General features: G+C 36.1%; 1 protein-coding gene across 1 annotated transcript in view; it reads right to left on the bottom strand.

The window, feature by feature from the left end:
- The window catches only part of Trpgamma (Transient receptor potential cation channel gamma), a 205,181-nt gene that overhangs the window by 146,487 nt on the left and 41,194 nt on the right, over window positions 1–17,500 (bottom strand). The window contains exon 8 of the mRNA XM_068394321.1: window positions 17,104–17,243. Coding sequence (XP_068250422.1) covers window positions 17,104–17,243 — 140 coding nt within the window. The remainder of the gene's footprint in view (window positions 1–17,103; window positions 17,244–17,500) is intronic.

Consider the following 17,500-nt stretch of genomic DNA (forward strand, 5'->3'; position numbering starts at 1 on the left):
GTCATTCGGGAATAAATCTTGATGAAGCTTTGAAATCTGCAGATATCATTATAGCCAGGAAAGGAAACCGAGAACCATAATTAGTACTGGGGCAGCTCTTGAGCTAATCCTCAAGTCCAAAGTAAGACCAGGTACTGTGGGATATTCAGAATCAATTTTATGTTACCTATGTAAAGCAAATCATGGTTTGGGAATACAAGAGAAGTAGAGTACTAACTATTCAATAAAATATTTGCTGCAGTTAAGTCTCATAACCCAATACACGTTACTGGTCAGTATCAGATCATTTCCTTTATCCGTGAACTAGGAGTGAACTAGGAGCATACAAATCCCTTCCCTCCTCCTCTGAAGACAATGTCCTCTCTTGTTATCTGTTGTTGCTCATTATGAAGGTGTTGGGGCTCCTCTTTCATGGTCATCTGCCTACTCCTCAAGAAACAATGTTCTTGACCAGAGGCTTAACCTCAGGTTCAAAGCCCTCAATGTGCCTTTCTGCTACAATGGCCATGAAAAATGTTGAAAAGGTTATTCAATAACTATTTCAAGTGATAAATGTATCAGATGTGGCCATGAAATACCTTTGAAAAGGGGTTTCATGTAGTTTATTTCTTTAAGTTGGAAATTACCTATTGGTCTATGGGCTGGATGAGAGGAGTTATATTGGAAGGATGGAACTTTACAGTAGTAAAAAAAAAAAACTTACTTGGCAACTCTTTCTTCATTTCGGAAGAGTGAGCAGGAGCGTTGTCCATGATGAAGAGGACCCCAAGTGGCAACTGCTTATCACAGATGTACATTTTCACACTGGGCCCAAACTTTTTAAGCATTCGCTCAATGAAAAACAGCCCAGTTACCAAGGATTTGTTTTTTTGCCTACCACATCACGCATACGTTGTCCTTTATTACATTGTTGTTCTTGGAAGCAATGGGGATTTTGGAATGCTAAAAAGGTAGTGGCTTTACCTTATACTCCACATTTGCATTCCCACACAGCAACAGAGTTAACCTATCTTTCATAGGCTTATGCTCAAGCAAGGCCTTCTCTTTTCTCTTCCTGGGTAATGTAAGTTCTTCCAAGAGGCCAGTTTTGTTCACAGTTGCAAACTTGTTAGGGCCTATATCTGTTTGCATTAATGAGGATTTTCATTAGCTGGTTTAACTAGACTAGAACCCTTCCCACACCTTACAGCGCTATGAATGCCACTTCTCTTTTAACATTTGTCAAACCAGGCATCTTACCTTACAATATGCATTCAAGATTTCAGTGTTTTTTTTTTTTTTTAGCATTTTTTTTGCTTTGTATCATGTCTGGATAATGAATCTATGATGTGTTGGCTGATATTATTCGGGAAGGTGGGTTTTGTGTTGAGGAAGTCTTCACTGTGGATGAGACAGGCTTAGTTTTGACCAGTGTGCAAAACTGGACGCTAAGGAGAAGAGTGCACCAGGACACAAAGTTGGCAAAGAGAGATTGACTTTTCTTCTTGGGGGTAATGCCTCTGGGGACTCCAAGGTGAAGTCTATGCTTGGGTATCAAAAGTGCAAAATGTGCTAATCCTGCAGAATCTTTACTAGGTATGAGAAAAAAATCTGAAGAATTCTAACTTGAAAGGTTTGTTAAATTCTAGATTTTCTATACGATTCAACCAAATTATGTCCGATGTTGTAGACACGCCTGACTTGCATAGTAATCAACAGCCAATGCCTGGCCCTCCCAGGTTCTAGCTTGAATGGGGAGGAGAATTGGATGCAGATCATATGCACACATTCAGCCCCCTTATTTGCGAGGGTTAGGTAACAGAGAAACCAGAGAAGAGAGAAAATCTGTGAATACTTGGTGCCTTCGGGTGGGTCAACTCATAATCTTCTCAAAACAGACCACTACCTAGATAGGGTTGACTAGCAAACTAGGTAACCCCCTGTACTGCAATGCATTGTTTTCACATGCTTTCTATCACGTTATTGTAGTCACAATAGTTTTCAGAGGTAACTGTACATTATTAACACAGCTTCAGTACAAGGTAAGAACACTAATAACAAGAAAGTCATTGCCACACCACCCTTGTATAAGTAACAACATAACACTAGTTTGTATCTAACAACACTTCCTAATACTATAAAGTAAAAAAAAAAAAAAAAAAGAGGTCTCTAATTATTGATGGTTTAAATGCACATGAAATTGAAAACAAAAGTACGAAACTGCTTTAAGACCATTATCTTTTAAAAACTATGAATTTTAGAATGCGATAATGTCTGCGTAAACTAGTCAGTCAGCTGATGAAATAGAATGCCATATTGTAAGTCTTAGCTTACGGTATTTCTTATACAGTAAAGTACATTAAATATATGAATAGTAGTTCTTTTCCAAAGAAAGTATGTACGGTATATTTATCCTACCACAAGTGAAAAAACAAAATAAAATTTTTAAAAAATCTGTAAAGAAACATGTGATAATGTAATAATTAGAATAGTTAATATTACATGTTTAAAACACATGACGTAATATGTCATGTTGGATGAAGGAGCTAGCCGTGGGACTTGCTGTAGTCATTCAAATCATAAACAGGACGTACAATGCAGTGTCAACAATGTGACATTTTTCTTAAGCATCAACACATTGCCTCAGCGTGTGAAAGTTTGTGACGTCACCGGATGCAGGTGTCTTCCGAGTTTGTGACGAATCTTATATAAACTAAGCATACGATATCTGTGATATCGATAAGTTAGTCAGTTCATATCTATACTTCACCAGAATTGGTCATCTGACCAACCAGCTTCCTCCAGTGATGGAGATGTTTAACTCTGTTGTTTTTATAGAATAAATACTTTAAAGCTAATAAGATGTATTCTGTTATCCAGTTACACACATCTGAAACAACACATACTCAATGTGTGCTTATAACAGTAGCACACCAATAAATGGTGGCAGCGGTTAAACTCTAAGAATTAGAGAAAGATCTTCAAGACTTCAAAATAAAAGCTGTAAAACCAGAGAAAGATCTTCAAGACTTCAAAATAAAAGCTGTAAAACCAGAGAAAGATCTTCAAGACTTCAAAATAAAAGCTGTAAAACCTGAGAAAGATCTTCAAGAACTCAACATTATCTACATGAATCTACAATTTTGACTAAGTGTTATAGTCCATCGAAACAGTTAACATTAACAAATGTTATGAATACAACGTGAATCTTCAATCAACATCCTAGGAAACCCAAGGACTGGCGTTCAACAATTGCAAAACATACCCAGGAAGCACAACATTCAACAAGAAACTCGAACGATACATCGCTAACAAAACATCAAGAGAGAGAGAGAGAGAGAGAGGACGTGTCGACATCACGCAGATCCATATATAAGTTAAGTACAAATTTTTGAATTCATTCCAGTTTGGGCAGTGAAGTGTAGTTATCACGAGTCGTTAGTCGATTATTACTGGGGTGAGTGAATTGCTAATCTTTGTTAAAGGAAACTGTGTTTAACTCCGAATTCTCATTTAGAATTTTTCTCTCTTAGTGCTAATTCCTTTTTCTTTCAGAAATTCTCGGGAAATGTTTTGGGATTAGTAACATTGTTTGGGGAATTTTGTTATACATATGCGTTTACGCAGTGGGCGTCTGTACTCATATAGATATTTTGATAGAATTGCAAGGGGTCGAAGAGATAGGAAAAAAAAATACAGCAGTAATGACTCCCCCTGTGAGCCCTTCCCCTGGACCAAGTGGTGTAGGCCAGACTAATCCTCCTCCAATTGTGACGCTTGCAAATGCCAGGTCAGCAATCCTTCCTTTTCAGGGTCGAGTCAACGGGTTCTTGCCATAAAATGTGGAGTTATGGATTTCATCCGTCGATGCCCATTTAAATGCCAAACAAATCGTAGACCCTTTTGTACAATTACAAGAAGCTAAAAGTTTTATAGATTTTTCTAAGGGGGATGTGAGTGCGTATTTAAGAGGTGTTTCATTTCAAGAAGCAGTTACCTGGGATGATTTCAAAGTTAGGTTACGCGCGATCTATGGGGGTGAGGAAGCCTTGGATGTAGTATTAACGTTACGAAATACACTTAATCAAGCCACTATGAATCGCCTTAATGTTATTGAGAGAGCAGCTCTCATAGCTGATAGGCTTAACGAATATCAGGACATTTTAGGTCATTCCACTTGGGTTACTAACGATAACATCTCCATGAAAGATTTTTTACGATTAATGTATTTGACTTGCATGACACTTATGTTGCCTGAAGCTTTAGTGCGGTGTTTTGATAAGAAGTTATCGCCTGCAAGTACGGAATTGGATGTCTATAAACAGATAAAGAAACACATGTCCAAGTGTCCAGATCTTGATCCCGTGTTAACTCAAGTTTTTGCAAAGAATGAAACAAAGCCACAAACAGTGAACGTAGTTAGCAGTCCAGTAGCGGGAATGACGTGTTATAACTGCAAACGTCAAGGTCACATAAGCGCAGACTGCAGAACGAAATTTTGCTCAATACACAACACTGCAACGCATTCATATAGTCAATGTTACTCGCGTAAGACACAACAATATCCCAGAAATACACAGTCAATTCCACAGTCAGTTCCATATGGAAATAAAAAGAAAAATCCTCATTTTAACAATAAGAAGAAACAACCAAATGTCAATGCAGTTCAGAGTCCAAAACAAACAAACACTTCTTCAAATATCGCTGAGCCTGGGTCGTCAAACCAGACCTCGCAAGGTCAGACTAATTTTCAGAATGTGCAGAGCAAAGCAAATACCACATAGTTAACTCTAGTGGGGAAGAGAGTGATGTTGGGTCAAGGTCATTCATGTCAACATCAATAGTATTGAATAATCAATTTAATGTTTTATCAGATAATTATGAGACAATAGATTTTCCTATGAAACACACGGCCGAATTAAGTAAAACAGTGCATGCTCCCGTAGATTTGCAACGAATTCATACAATAATAAGCCAAAATGAGTTACGGCCAACCTTATATGCTGTAAATTTAGAACACAAATCCTTTACGTTATTTTTTGACTCTGGTAGTCCACGTAATATCATGGATTTGAAAACACATCATTTGTTGTTTTCGTACTTTCCGATTGAAAAATCCGGAATTAAACTTTCGGGTATAGGAAATAATGAATTAAATGTCATAGGCATAACTCATGTTCAGTTTAGATTCGGTAATCGCACGTTTGCCGATACATTTGTTGTTGTAAAAAACATTAATATGTATCCAGCTGTAATTATAGGATACCCATCTATGGGAAATCAAAACATTATCTTAGCCCCTGCCAAGCACGGCGTGTATATCAAAGGGAAATTCTATAAGTCTTCTAATACCTTAAAATCAGTTTTGGATAAAAAGGAGACGACAAATGTAACCGTAACGTACGTTGAAGAACCAATAACTTGTCTCACTAGTAAAGAAATAATATACGCGACCCAGCAGAATTCTCGTTCACCCGTAATATCATCTTGCACGCAATCTATCGAACCAAACCTACCTTCGAATTTAATAGTGCAAATAAAGAAAACATTACCGGGATCTGAAATATTAATCCTTTCCGATACTTTGAAAACTAACGGATTGTCTGTCACACAAGCTATTTATACAGTAGGCTCACATCAACAATGTAATATTGAAGTCTGTAATCATTTGAATAACACTTTAGTCATTCACAAAAATCAACATATCTTGGATGTAGAAGTTTATAAACATCGTATTCTTACCGTTGCTGAAATCAATCACTCTCAATCAGTTGCGGATGAATCCCTTTTGCGATCTATTAAAAATAAAATCAATAAAGACATTCAAGACGAAGAAATTCAGCAGAAAATTTTTGAACTTTTAACTAAATATCATGATGTTTTTTCCACTACGGATGGATCCTTAGGAAAAACAGATGTGATCGAGCATCAAATAAGGTTAAAGGACAAGCAGAAAATTATCTATGTACCCTCGTACAGACTCCCTATGAAATTCCAGAATGAAATAAATGATGAAGTAGGTAAAATGTTAGAGGAAGGAGTCATTAGAAAATCAAACAGTCCTTATAATTTTCCTTTAATAGTTGTACCGAAAAAAGATCGAACATGGCGTATCTGCGTCGACTTTCGTCGTCTAAACGAGGAAACGATCCCTGATCGATTCCCAGTGCCATGTACTGACGATATTTTGTCTTTGTTAGGTCAGAATAAATATTTTACCAGTTTGGACTTACTTAAAGGCTTTCACCAGATATCATTAGAAGAAGATAGTATCCCATACACAGCCTTCAGCACAGCCAGGGGACATTATGAATTTTTACGGATGCCTTTTGGTTTACGTTGTGCTCCTATAACATTTACAAGAATGATTAACATAGTGTTTGGAGACTTGTTAGGGGATATATTGCATGCCTATATGGATGATCTTGTAATCTTTTCCAACACCTTAGAAGAACATCTACGTAAGTTAGAACTAGTACTACAGAGATTAAGACAACATAACTTAAGGGTAAAGATTAGTAAGTGTGAGTTTTTCAAAACAGAATTAATATATTTGGGTTTCATGGTGTCAAGCCAAGGTCTTAAAGTAGTCCATGATAAGGTGTCGGCTATACGTAATTTTCCCATACCTACTAATGTCAAGGGAATACAGCAATTTCTGGGTTGTAGTGGATATTACAGGCGTTTTATACGCAACTATTCAATAATAGCCGCTCCTTTAACTGATCTTACGAAGAAGGGCGTAGATTTCATATGGTCTGAGCAACATCAACAGGCGTTTAATACTTTGAAAGATGAACTGTGTAGTTCTCCTATCTTAAAATTTCCTGACTTCGGTAAGGAATTCTTCATTGCAACAGACGCCTCAGACTTAGGAGTAGGAGGGGTATTGCTTCAGCAATATGATAAACAATTTTTCCCGATAGCTTTCTATTCTCGAAAATTGAGAACTTCCGAAAGTAAGTATGCAGTAATAGACAAGGAAGGGCTAGCTATTGTTAATTCGCTAGTGCATTTTAAGTTCATAATTTACGGTTATCCCGTTAAGGTTCTTACTGACCATAAACCACTAACAGAGTTCTTTAAAGGCTTCAACCACAGCCCTAAACGAACTCGGTGGCATTTGATCATTCAAGATTTTGGCGCAAGAATCGGGTATTTACCTGGGAAAGCAAATATCATTGCGGATGCATTATCACGCAACCCCGTGTCATCTTGTACGGAGCCTTTAGCTGAATTAATAGATATATCAACATCCATGCCTATTGTAAAAACAATATCTGAACAAGAAGATTTAGGCTGGAGCGCTGAATTGTTACAGACTGAGCAAAGAAAAGATCAGAAAATAGAAACCATTATAAATGCTTTGAAAGGCAATCATAAGGAAAAGGAATATATAAAGTATAAGCAGCAGAATTATATAATCAAAGATAATATTCTGTGTAGGACTGTGACAAGGAAAACCCGCAATACACCACATGTAACTAATGACCAGGTAGTAGTACCAATCTCACTTATTTCCACTGTCCTGAATTGGTTGCATTCAAATCCATTACATGGACACCCTGGGTTCTCATTAATGTCACAGAAAGCCAAATCATTGTTTTATTGGCATACAATGCTTACAGATATAAAAAGACACATAGCTAATTGTTGCACATGTCAGGAAAACAAAGGGCATACGAAAACACCTGTCAGCCTAGGAGCTTATCCTGTGCCCAATCAACCCTTTGAAAGAATACATTTAGATTTGTTAACAGGATTTTACGAGTCAGACAGAGGAAATAAGCACCTCTTAGTAATTATAGATGCTTTAACTCGATATACAGAACTAATAGCGCTTAAAACTAAAACTGCGATTGAATGCGCTAGGAAGTTTTACGAATGTTACATTTGTAAACATGGAATTCCACACATGATAATCTCAGACTCGGGTGGTGAATTTAATAATCACTTTCTTACCTCATTGTGTGAATTCCTCAACATAAAGAAAATAAATACCATGATATATCACCCAGAGTCGAATGGGCTAGTGGAAAGAGCAAATAGGAAGATATTGAATATATTGAGGGTAACACTAGGGGGATCAGACCCCAACTGGGATATTGCAATACCGGCGGCACTGAGTACTCTGAATCATTCATATCATATATCAATTAAAATGTCACCGCATGAAGCATTGTATGGTACCCCAGTTAGAACGCCTTTCCATGTATTAACGCCTACAACTAATCTATCAAATCCTTTAAAAGAATGTATAAATGCAAGTATAAGTCGATATGATATCCTTCGAAAGAATTTAGAATCATGATAAAATAGCGAAACCAACTAAAACATATACCGTGGGTGATAACGTATATATTAAAATCAATGTACGAAAAGGGCTCAATTATAAACTAACACCTAAGTTTGAAGGCCCATTTAACATTTTGGAAACATTAACGGCCAATAGGTTTAGAGTTCAAAACGTATCCCAACCCACGGATGAGAGAATAGTACCATTGGCTCACATAAGAAATTAAAAAGAAAAGAGAGGAAAAGAAGTGAGGGAAAATTTTTTTATTTTATGTGATTAAAATTTTTCTTTTTAATACAGGAGTAATTACATATATTTTTCTCGTTACAGGTTTCCAAGATGAATTTTTTGTTGTTGGGAGTGATATTGTTCGCTTTTTTTCTCGTGTGGGATGAGCTCTAAAACTAAAAGTATAAATTTTAAATATGGCACTATAGTTGAAAGACAAGAAGACATTTTTATTACATCAACCAACGTAATTGTAGAAGTGAATATGCAAGCAATTTTTCTTCAAGAGAATGATGTCACTAGCTTAAGAACCGCCATTTCAAGGTTTTCTGCCTCATTGGATGAGTTGCATAGAAGACATTTTCATTTGACTACAGAGAGTTTGCTTGGATCAACATTAAAAATTGCAGAGATGCTATCTGATGACTTGAAAAATAAGACTGACGAGACAGGATCTTTGGCTTATGACCTTTTGATGTGGACTGTAGGACACGAACATAAAGAAAGACGAAATCCGTTTATTTATGCTGCATTAAGCATCTTTGGGTCTGTTGCAAGTTTAGGTTTAGGAATTTCCAATCGTCTTAAAATTAGTAATCAAAATAAGAAAATTGAGTTCTTGACTCATGAAGATGAATTGATTATGTCAGAACTAAGGAATCAGTTAGCTTCAATCAATAAAATTATGGATTTGGTAAATGAACATTCAAATAATATCGTTCAAATTATAGCAGTACAGGATTTGTTGGCAACATTAACGTATTATGATTCAAAGATAGATAACATACATAACAGAATTGCACATTTCATTGAGAAATCCAAGGATTATGTAGAAGCTATCACGTTAGCAACTAAAGGTGTTTTGTCGCCCCATTTGTTGCCTATAAGTTACTTAAAGTTAATTCTGGAGAACGGAAGGGATAAACTAGGCTATGTTCCTTTGTTAGACGAACATAGGTTAGAATTTTATTACAGCCTAATTACAGTAAACGTAGATAATAACAAGATTATGATTACAATTCCCTTTGATTCTTCTGATGCCTGGCAATCTTACAGGATATCACCATTTCCGACTTTCATGACGAATCACTCAAATCCAGTAATATCCAGTTTGACAGGACACGTATTGATTTCCCCAGACAAGGAAACATATACGGTCATTAAAGACTTAAATCAATTAACTCACTGTTCAGACGCAATGGATAGAAAAATATGTACAGCTGACTCATTTGAATTCCATAAAAACTTAATGGATTCATGCGAGTTAGGTATAGTACTAGACGGTGCTCTCTCCCATACAAGTGAAAATTGTCTGGATAAGCTTTATCCCTTTGACAATAATGAGTTCAATTGCAGACTGAACAATGGCTCGTGGATACGATACAACAAGGACGGCTTCAATGTATCATGCCCTGACGGATCCACGTCCTTCACACACATCTTCGTCGCAGCAGATGGTTGTATCGGGACTTCCCCTAATTCCATGGTGACTGGTCTACGGACACTCATCAGAGAACGAGCCTACTTCGCGAACTTCACGTGGACCTCTACAATGCCAGCACCCCCTCTCCCGTATAACAGACATGTGGCAAAGCGGTTGTTGAAACTTACCGAAAGGGACCACCTGTCACCGACTTATAAGGAAATCCTTCACCACATACTACTAGCAGGATTGGCATTCATAGTGGTGATATTTATCGCCGTGAACATCCTTGTTTGGCGTAGGTTACGGCACAGCATGCAGCTACAAAGGAACGTTTCGCCTAGGCCCGACAATACTCCATACTGGATTCAGTTTAAAGCCGTTTGAGTGGCCACCTCATTCGCTAAAGGAGTAAATTGTCGGGAAGTGTTTGTAAGAAAAGCTGTTAGTACGCTAGTAATATGTAATTGAAGAAATTTTCTACATTTGCATTGTTAAAAATACATTTAAAACAACATTTAAAAAAAAAAAAGATATAAATCATTTTTTCTCTCGGCATCTAATAAAAATATATAAGCCGGAATGTTAAAAAGAAAAGAGAAAAAAAAATAAAAATATATAACAGAATCTATGGGCATCTAATAAAATATATCAGCCCTATATATAAATATATATATATATATATATGTACGAAACCGTGGTACGTGTACGTACCAGGAATTCGTGTTTGTGCACTAAAAAATTGAGTATTATGTTAATATGTTTCTAACAAAGGTAACAATTATTCTTTAACAAGTTACCGAATCATATGTAAGTCAGTAGTTTTTTTTTGGTACCATATAATCATTTGCTAGCAATGTACCATATATATGATCTTTATTTTATCATGCATTTTTCTTTTTGCTATGGTAATATCTTTTTCATATGCATTATTGTTATTATTTTTTAATGTGCCTATTTGGACATTCGTCCTCGGTTGATTATGGCTAAAGTTAAACAAAGAATAATACATATGTCCAGTCACACCTAGTAACCATGTTTTGGCTTGTTGTTAAATTTTTGTGAAAAAATTGAGATAGCTGGCCGAGCTTATGTAATAATTAGAATAGTTAATATTACATGTTTAAAACACATGACGTAATATGTCATGTTGGATGAAGGAGCTAGCCGTGGGACTTGCTGTAGTCATTCAAATCATAAACAGGACGTACAATGCAGTGTCAACAATGTGACATTTTTCTTAAGCATCAACACATTGCCTCAGCGTGTGAAAGTTTGTGACGTCACCGGATGCAGGTGTCTTCCGAGTTTGTGACGAATCTTATATAAACTAAGCATACGATATCTGTGATATCGATAAGTTAGTCAGTTCATATCTATACTTCACCAGAATTGGTCATCTGACCAACCAGCTTCCTCCAGTGATGGAGATGTTTAACTCTGTTGTTTTTATAGAATAAATACTTTAAAGCTAATAAGATGTATTCTGTTATCCAGTTACACACATCTGAAACAACACATACTCAATGTGTGCTTATAACAGTAGCACACCAATAATAAACTGTATTATTACCAAGATTGACTACTGCAACTCTATCTATTACAATTTACCAAAAGTGCAACTTAAGAAAATACAAAACATAATAAACAGAGGAGCAAGACTGATAAAAGGTGTCCCACCTAGAGAAAGGATCACCCCTATACTAATTGATTTACACTGGCTGCCAATTAAAGCGAGAACTGAATTTAAAATATGTACAATAACCCACCAAGTTATCAGAACCGGTCGTCCAAAATACTTAAGAGAACTGCTACATATTGCGCAGCCAACAAATCGTGTTGACACGAGAATAGTTACAGATGGCTTCAAATTGTTGGAACCTAGATATATGTCTACTTTAGGCTCCACAGCCTTTAAATATGCGGCCCCGAGATTATATTACAAGCCTCCACGAAACATTCGAATGATTGAAGACATTAAGACTTTCAAGAGGAAACTGAAGACTTTCCTATTTAAACAGTCTTACAACAGTGACGATTAAACAGTAAATGAACAATACGTGATATGAAACGTTAAATACTCTGAACGAACAAGGTGAAACGACAGTGGAGGTCCTGTAGAGAGTGGGGTTCCCCTGCTGTATGGGACCGGAGAAGCAGCCATCAAAGTAGCTAAGTAAGTAAGTAAGTAAGTAATCTCTCTCTCTCTCTCTCTCTCTCTCTCTCTCTCTCTCTCTCTCTCTCTCTCTCTCTCTCTCTCTCTCTCTCTCTCTCAGTATAAATCCTTATGTAACGTGTATAAATTAACAGCCTCTCTCTACAATAAATTTTAATCTATTATTCCTTCAATTTATTCTCCTTCCTTTCATCCTTTTCATTAAGTTATTTTCAGCTTATTATTTCTTTTTAATATTTAATTCCTTCTTGCATAATACATTACAAACATTTTAGTTTAAATAACTTGATTGAAAAAAAGAGACTTTGTAATCCACAATATTTTGTGTTTATTCTATTTCATGCAGTATGTATAAACGAATTTACTTCTTAATGTTCTTTCTGGTAACAGAGCTTTGTCCAGAAACACCCGACTTATTCTATTTTTAGCTGCACTCTGCTCAAAGCTGACATCACTTTGTTTTTATAAAGAAATGTTTTTCCTCTGACACATCTTAATAGAAAAAAAGCTGACATCACTTTGTTTTTATAAAGAAATGTTTTTCCTCTGACACATCTCAATAGAAAAAAAGCTGACATCACTTTGTTTTTATAAAGAAATGTTTTTCCTCTGACACATCTTAATAGAAAAAAAGCTGACATCACTTTGTTTTTATAAAGAAATGTTTTTCCTCTGACACATCTTAATAGAAAAAAAGCTGACATCACTTTGTTTTTATAAAGAAATGTTTTTCCTCTGACACATCTTAATAGAAAAAAGCTGACATCACTTTGTTTTTATAAAGAAATGTTTTTCCTCTGACACATCTTAATAGAAAAATTTTAATCTAAAAATGTATATCTCTTTAAACATAGCATGAATTTCAAAAGTTCTAACTTGCAGCAAATGTTTTTATGTTGAACAGGCTGACATAAGCAATTCTATAGTTTACATATGAAATACCCGTTTTTTATTAATTGTTAATTATTTCTCATATCGTTTATTTAATTCCTTATTTCTTTTCTCTCTGGGCTATTTTTCCTTGTTGGAGCCCTTGAGCCTATAGCATCTTGCTTTTCCAACTAGGGTTGTAGCTTAGCTAATAATAATAATAATAATAATAATAATAATAATAATAATAATAATAATGAGATAAGAACATGGAAAATATCCCTCACTAATTTTCATTTCTCCTTAATTTGTAAATCAAATCATAGACAGAATAAAGAAAAAGGTTGACGGCTTCGATTCATAAGTTAACTGAACTGGTTCCCCAGAGAAGGGAAACTTTTTTTTCTGTTTGAGCTTTAAAAAAAAATCATATTTTGAGTTTAGAGCTGAACATATTTCATATCATCAAATTATGGTTATAATTTAAATTTTCTTAAAACAATTTGTTAATACATTAAGAAGTTACCGATTATCGTAAACGTTAAATAAAAATAATTCAGTTTAAAATATCTTTAAAACTTTTCTAATACATATATATATATATATATATATATATATATATATATACATATATATATATATATATATATATATATATATATATAAAGAGAGAGAGAGAGAGAGAGAGAGAGAGAGAGAGAGAGAGAGAGAGAGAGAGAGAGAGAGAGAGAGAGAGAGAGTAATCTTTTCTTATAACTGCAAAGAGAATTCACATTTTTATCAGCATTTTATATGACATACCAAATATTAATTGAAAGTGTATGTATGAATTTTTTTTTAAAATAATTTTTACTATTAAGAATTTCTATGCATAGGGTTTATCATTGAATAGCTTACACAAGTTATCTATAAAGTAGTAATGTATATTAATTAAGATTTTCATTCTCGCGTTGCGCAGGAAGGGAAACAGTGTAAATGCCGGGTGAAAAAAAAAAAAGTTTAAATGTCAGGCTGCAGAAAGTAGTCCTAATCAAGAATATTCAGAGTTTTGTCTAAATATTATATGGACCTCTGGACCGCGAATAACCAAAATGACGAAGACAGAACCCACGAATACCGAGGGCCGACTGTATATGGTCAGCCTCTGGGACATTGGGCTGTCCCTTACCTCTGCTGCTCTTAAGCAACCTTTTAAATGTTTATCCTTAAGTAGATTAATAAGGGACAGAAAGACCTCACTAGACTGATCAGTGATCTCACATGCTGATGGTCATGGTCTAACAATTTCTTGGTATAGAGCAAGCAGAGGTAGAAAATATCATATGGAATATTCTTGGATCTTCTTGCATTTTATATATTTTCAATCTTGTAGTTTGTAGCTAAAATATCTTAATCTCTAATGACTTATCAGGCAAGTGTTTCATCCTACAACACTAACTTTTCTGTTACTTACTATGGATAGATTTTGACAAGTCTATAAGTAAATATATTGATGTTTTCCTTTCTAATGTTCTTTATTTTCTGCCAATTCTTACCTCTCTCTGAAAACTTTTAATGTACAGTATACGTTTTCAATTATAGCTGAATACCATAAAAAGGGTTTTCAAAATTTAGACTGGAGGTAGAACTAGCAGCAAGCAAACAAACAATGAACAAACATATTTAAAACATGCTGGCTATTGTTACAAGACCATATATAAAAGACAATTACTGTAGTGTGAAGTCAAAACATCTATATAAAAAGTAAGTCTACTGGTAACATGTGAAAAAATCCAAGATGCTTTAAATGGTTCATAATAAAAAGCTTATCATGCAATATGACCTGAAGAAGCAAGTCTCATTTAGGGTTAAAAAAATAAATATTTTGATTAAATGAATAAGGAAAAACAAGATTTGATGCTTTTTATACTGTAATTAAAACCTCAACAACTTGAGGATGTTGGGTTTAACAGCCCCAAATTACAAGGCCGTGTTCTCATGTGGATCCTAATCTTAACTTGGGGATGACTACCATCATAACTGAGGACTTAGTCATGATCGTTCTCACCTTCGAAGGAGACCCTGAGACTCATCAGGACTGACCAAAGTCTTTTGTAAACAGCTGGACACATCTAGCAATATCTCAGGGTTATGAGAAAGGCACCCGAGATCCTGAGGCTCATCAGGACTGACCAAAGTCTTTTGTAACCAGCTGAACACATCCAGCAATATCTCAGGGTTATGAAAAAGGCACCCATAGGAGTTCAGGATGACAAACAAAAGGCAAGGCCCAGGATAATTAACCTTCAGCTCCTAAATAAAGCCAGGAGAAGATGAAGACATGGGAGTAGAACTTTCAACAACTCTATTCAGAACCATTCGTCAGGCAGACCAGAATAACCTATACACGGAATATTCTCTCTCTCTCTCTCTCTCTCTCTCTCTCTCTCTCTCTCTCTCTCTCTCTCTCTCTCTCTCTCTCTCTCTCTCTCTCTCTCTCTCTCTCTCTCCATGTTAAGTATACATACATTTTGTTCTGTTTGAATTTAAACTTATAGTTTTTACTTACTTATCAGCTTAAAGTTACATCTATTCTAAGTCATTAGAAATGCATCCACAAAGGGATCACATTCAAGAACGGTGGAAAGAGCCATTTCCTTCACAGTTAATTTACTATACATGGCAGCAAAACTCATAAAAAAAGACATGGCAGTGGTGAATGGTGCTTTTTTTTTCTTCGGGACAGTGGAACCTAATCTCTTAGATTCAAGGCGGTACCAGTTACCGCTGATGAGGAAAACATAGTGAAGGCAGGACCAGGAACCTGTTCTACAGGCAAACGACATCACGTATCTCAATGAATGAGGTCAATGACGTGTCAGATCTGCCATAACAATAACCACAAGCAGTGTTTAAAGGTTTAAAGGCCACTCAAGAATGGCAGGGGCAAGGGACAGTGACACTGCCCTATCGAGCAGGACAATGCCCCAGACACTGACCATATACTCATATGATCACCGCCCAAGCCCGCTCTCCACCAAAGTTAGGACCAAGGAGGGCCAGGCCATGGCTGCTGATGACACAGCAGATACAACCTATAGGCTCCCCTAAAACACCCATCATGAGCTCACAAGGATGGTGAGGTTACAGCGACCAAAGAAAATAACGAGTTCGAGCGGGACTCGAACCCCAGTCTGGCGTTCACCAGTCAGGGACGTTACCACATCGGCAAAGAAACAAAGTTGCAGCGAACCAAAGATGTGGGTGGATAGGATGAAATACTGAGGGAGAATAAATTAACCAGTAAAGATTCTTTCTTTCTGATGGGAACGAATTATTATGATTTGGAAAAAAAGAATATTGTTTTGATATAAAATGGTCCCAGTGAAAAAAAAAAAAACAGGCCCAGTAAAGGTATTAGAGGGAAAGTAATAGTTCCAATGGGGAAAACGAGCCAGTGGAAGAAAATAATGCTGGTTGGGAAAATCGTGGCCATTGTGAGAAAAGTGGAGACTAATCTTGTAACAACAGGTGGCCCCTTAAAATCAAAACACACACAATGTGAGAAAAGTGGAGACTAATCCTGTAACAACAGGTGGCCCCTTAAAATCAAAACACACACAATGTGAGAAAAGTGGAGACTAATCCTGTAACGACAGATGGCCTCTCAGAATCTAAATATACAGGAATGGAGAGAAGCACAGGTCATCAGAAAAGCCTTAAGACGGTCAGCCTACGGTAGTGTTGAAAATGTATCAATCTTCTTTAAGGTCTACTCCTTAAAATCTTCAACATACAGGGACTGTGCCTTGTCCTGTGATATAATTATTTCTACATAAAAAAAAAAATCAGTGTAATTCTCGCTGTAATCCAGATATTCAATGACCTAATAGATAATAAAGAGGCGCAAAAACATACGCATATTTGTTATAGTACTAAAATAAAGGAAGGATATACTGTAGAGTACATAAAAGATAATAAAATACTTCATAAATATAAACATAACTTCTCTCCAAATTCTGGTCACAGGTATCATTTCAACAGCAGCAGCAGCAGCAATAGTAGCAGTAGCAGCAGCAGCAGCAGCAATAACAGCAGCTACACCCGACTTGTCAACACCGGTGCCAGTGGCGTACATCAGGGCCAACTTACCTGGTAGTAAGCGACGATCCTAAGAGCTATGGTGGCCACGTAGAGAGCATTCGTTATGAAGTCTATCACATTCCACATGTCGGCCACGTACTCCCGTAACCCTACGTCCCAGAGTTGCTTGATCTCCGACCAGATCAAACCTGAAAGAGGGGAGGAAGTATGAGGCCTAAGGCAACAGAATTTTAAGGGAAGGGTAGGGGCAGGACATTCAACACATTTAAAATTATTGGCAAAATCTTTTTTTAAAAGGGCAGAATTAAAAGACAAATGGACAGAAAATCTTTAAATGAAAATAGACAGATTTATTTTTATAGAACTGGAAAGGATCTTCTTTCAAAAACTTGTGAGTTTTTCCTATAAAAACTTGGGTTCTCTATAAAAACTTGGATTCTCTATA

Source organism: Palaemon carinicauda, chromosome 19 (genome assembly GCF_036898095.1).
Source record: "Palaemon carinicauda isolate YSFRI2023 chromosome 19, ASM3689809v2, whole genome shotgun sequence".
Taxonomy (NCBI): domain Eukaryota; kingdom Metazoa; phylum Arthropoda; class Malacostraca; order Decapoda; family Palaemonidae; genus Palaemon; species Palaemon carinicauda.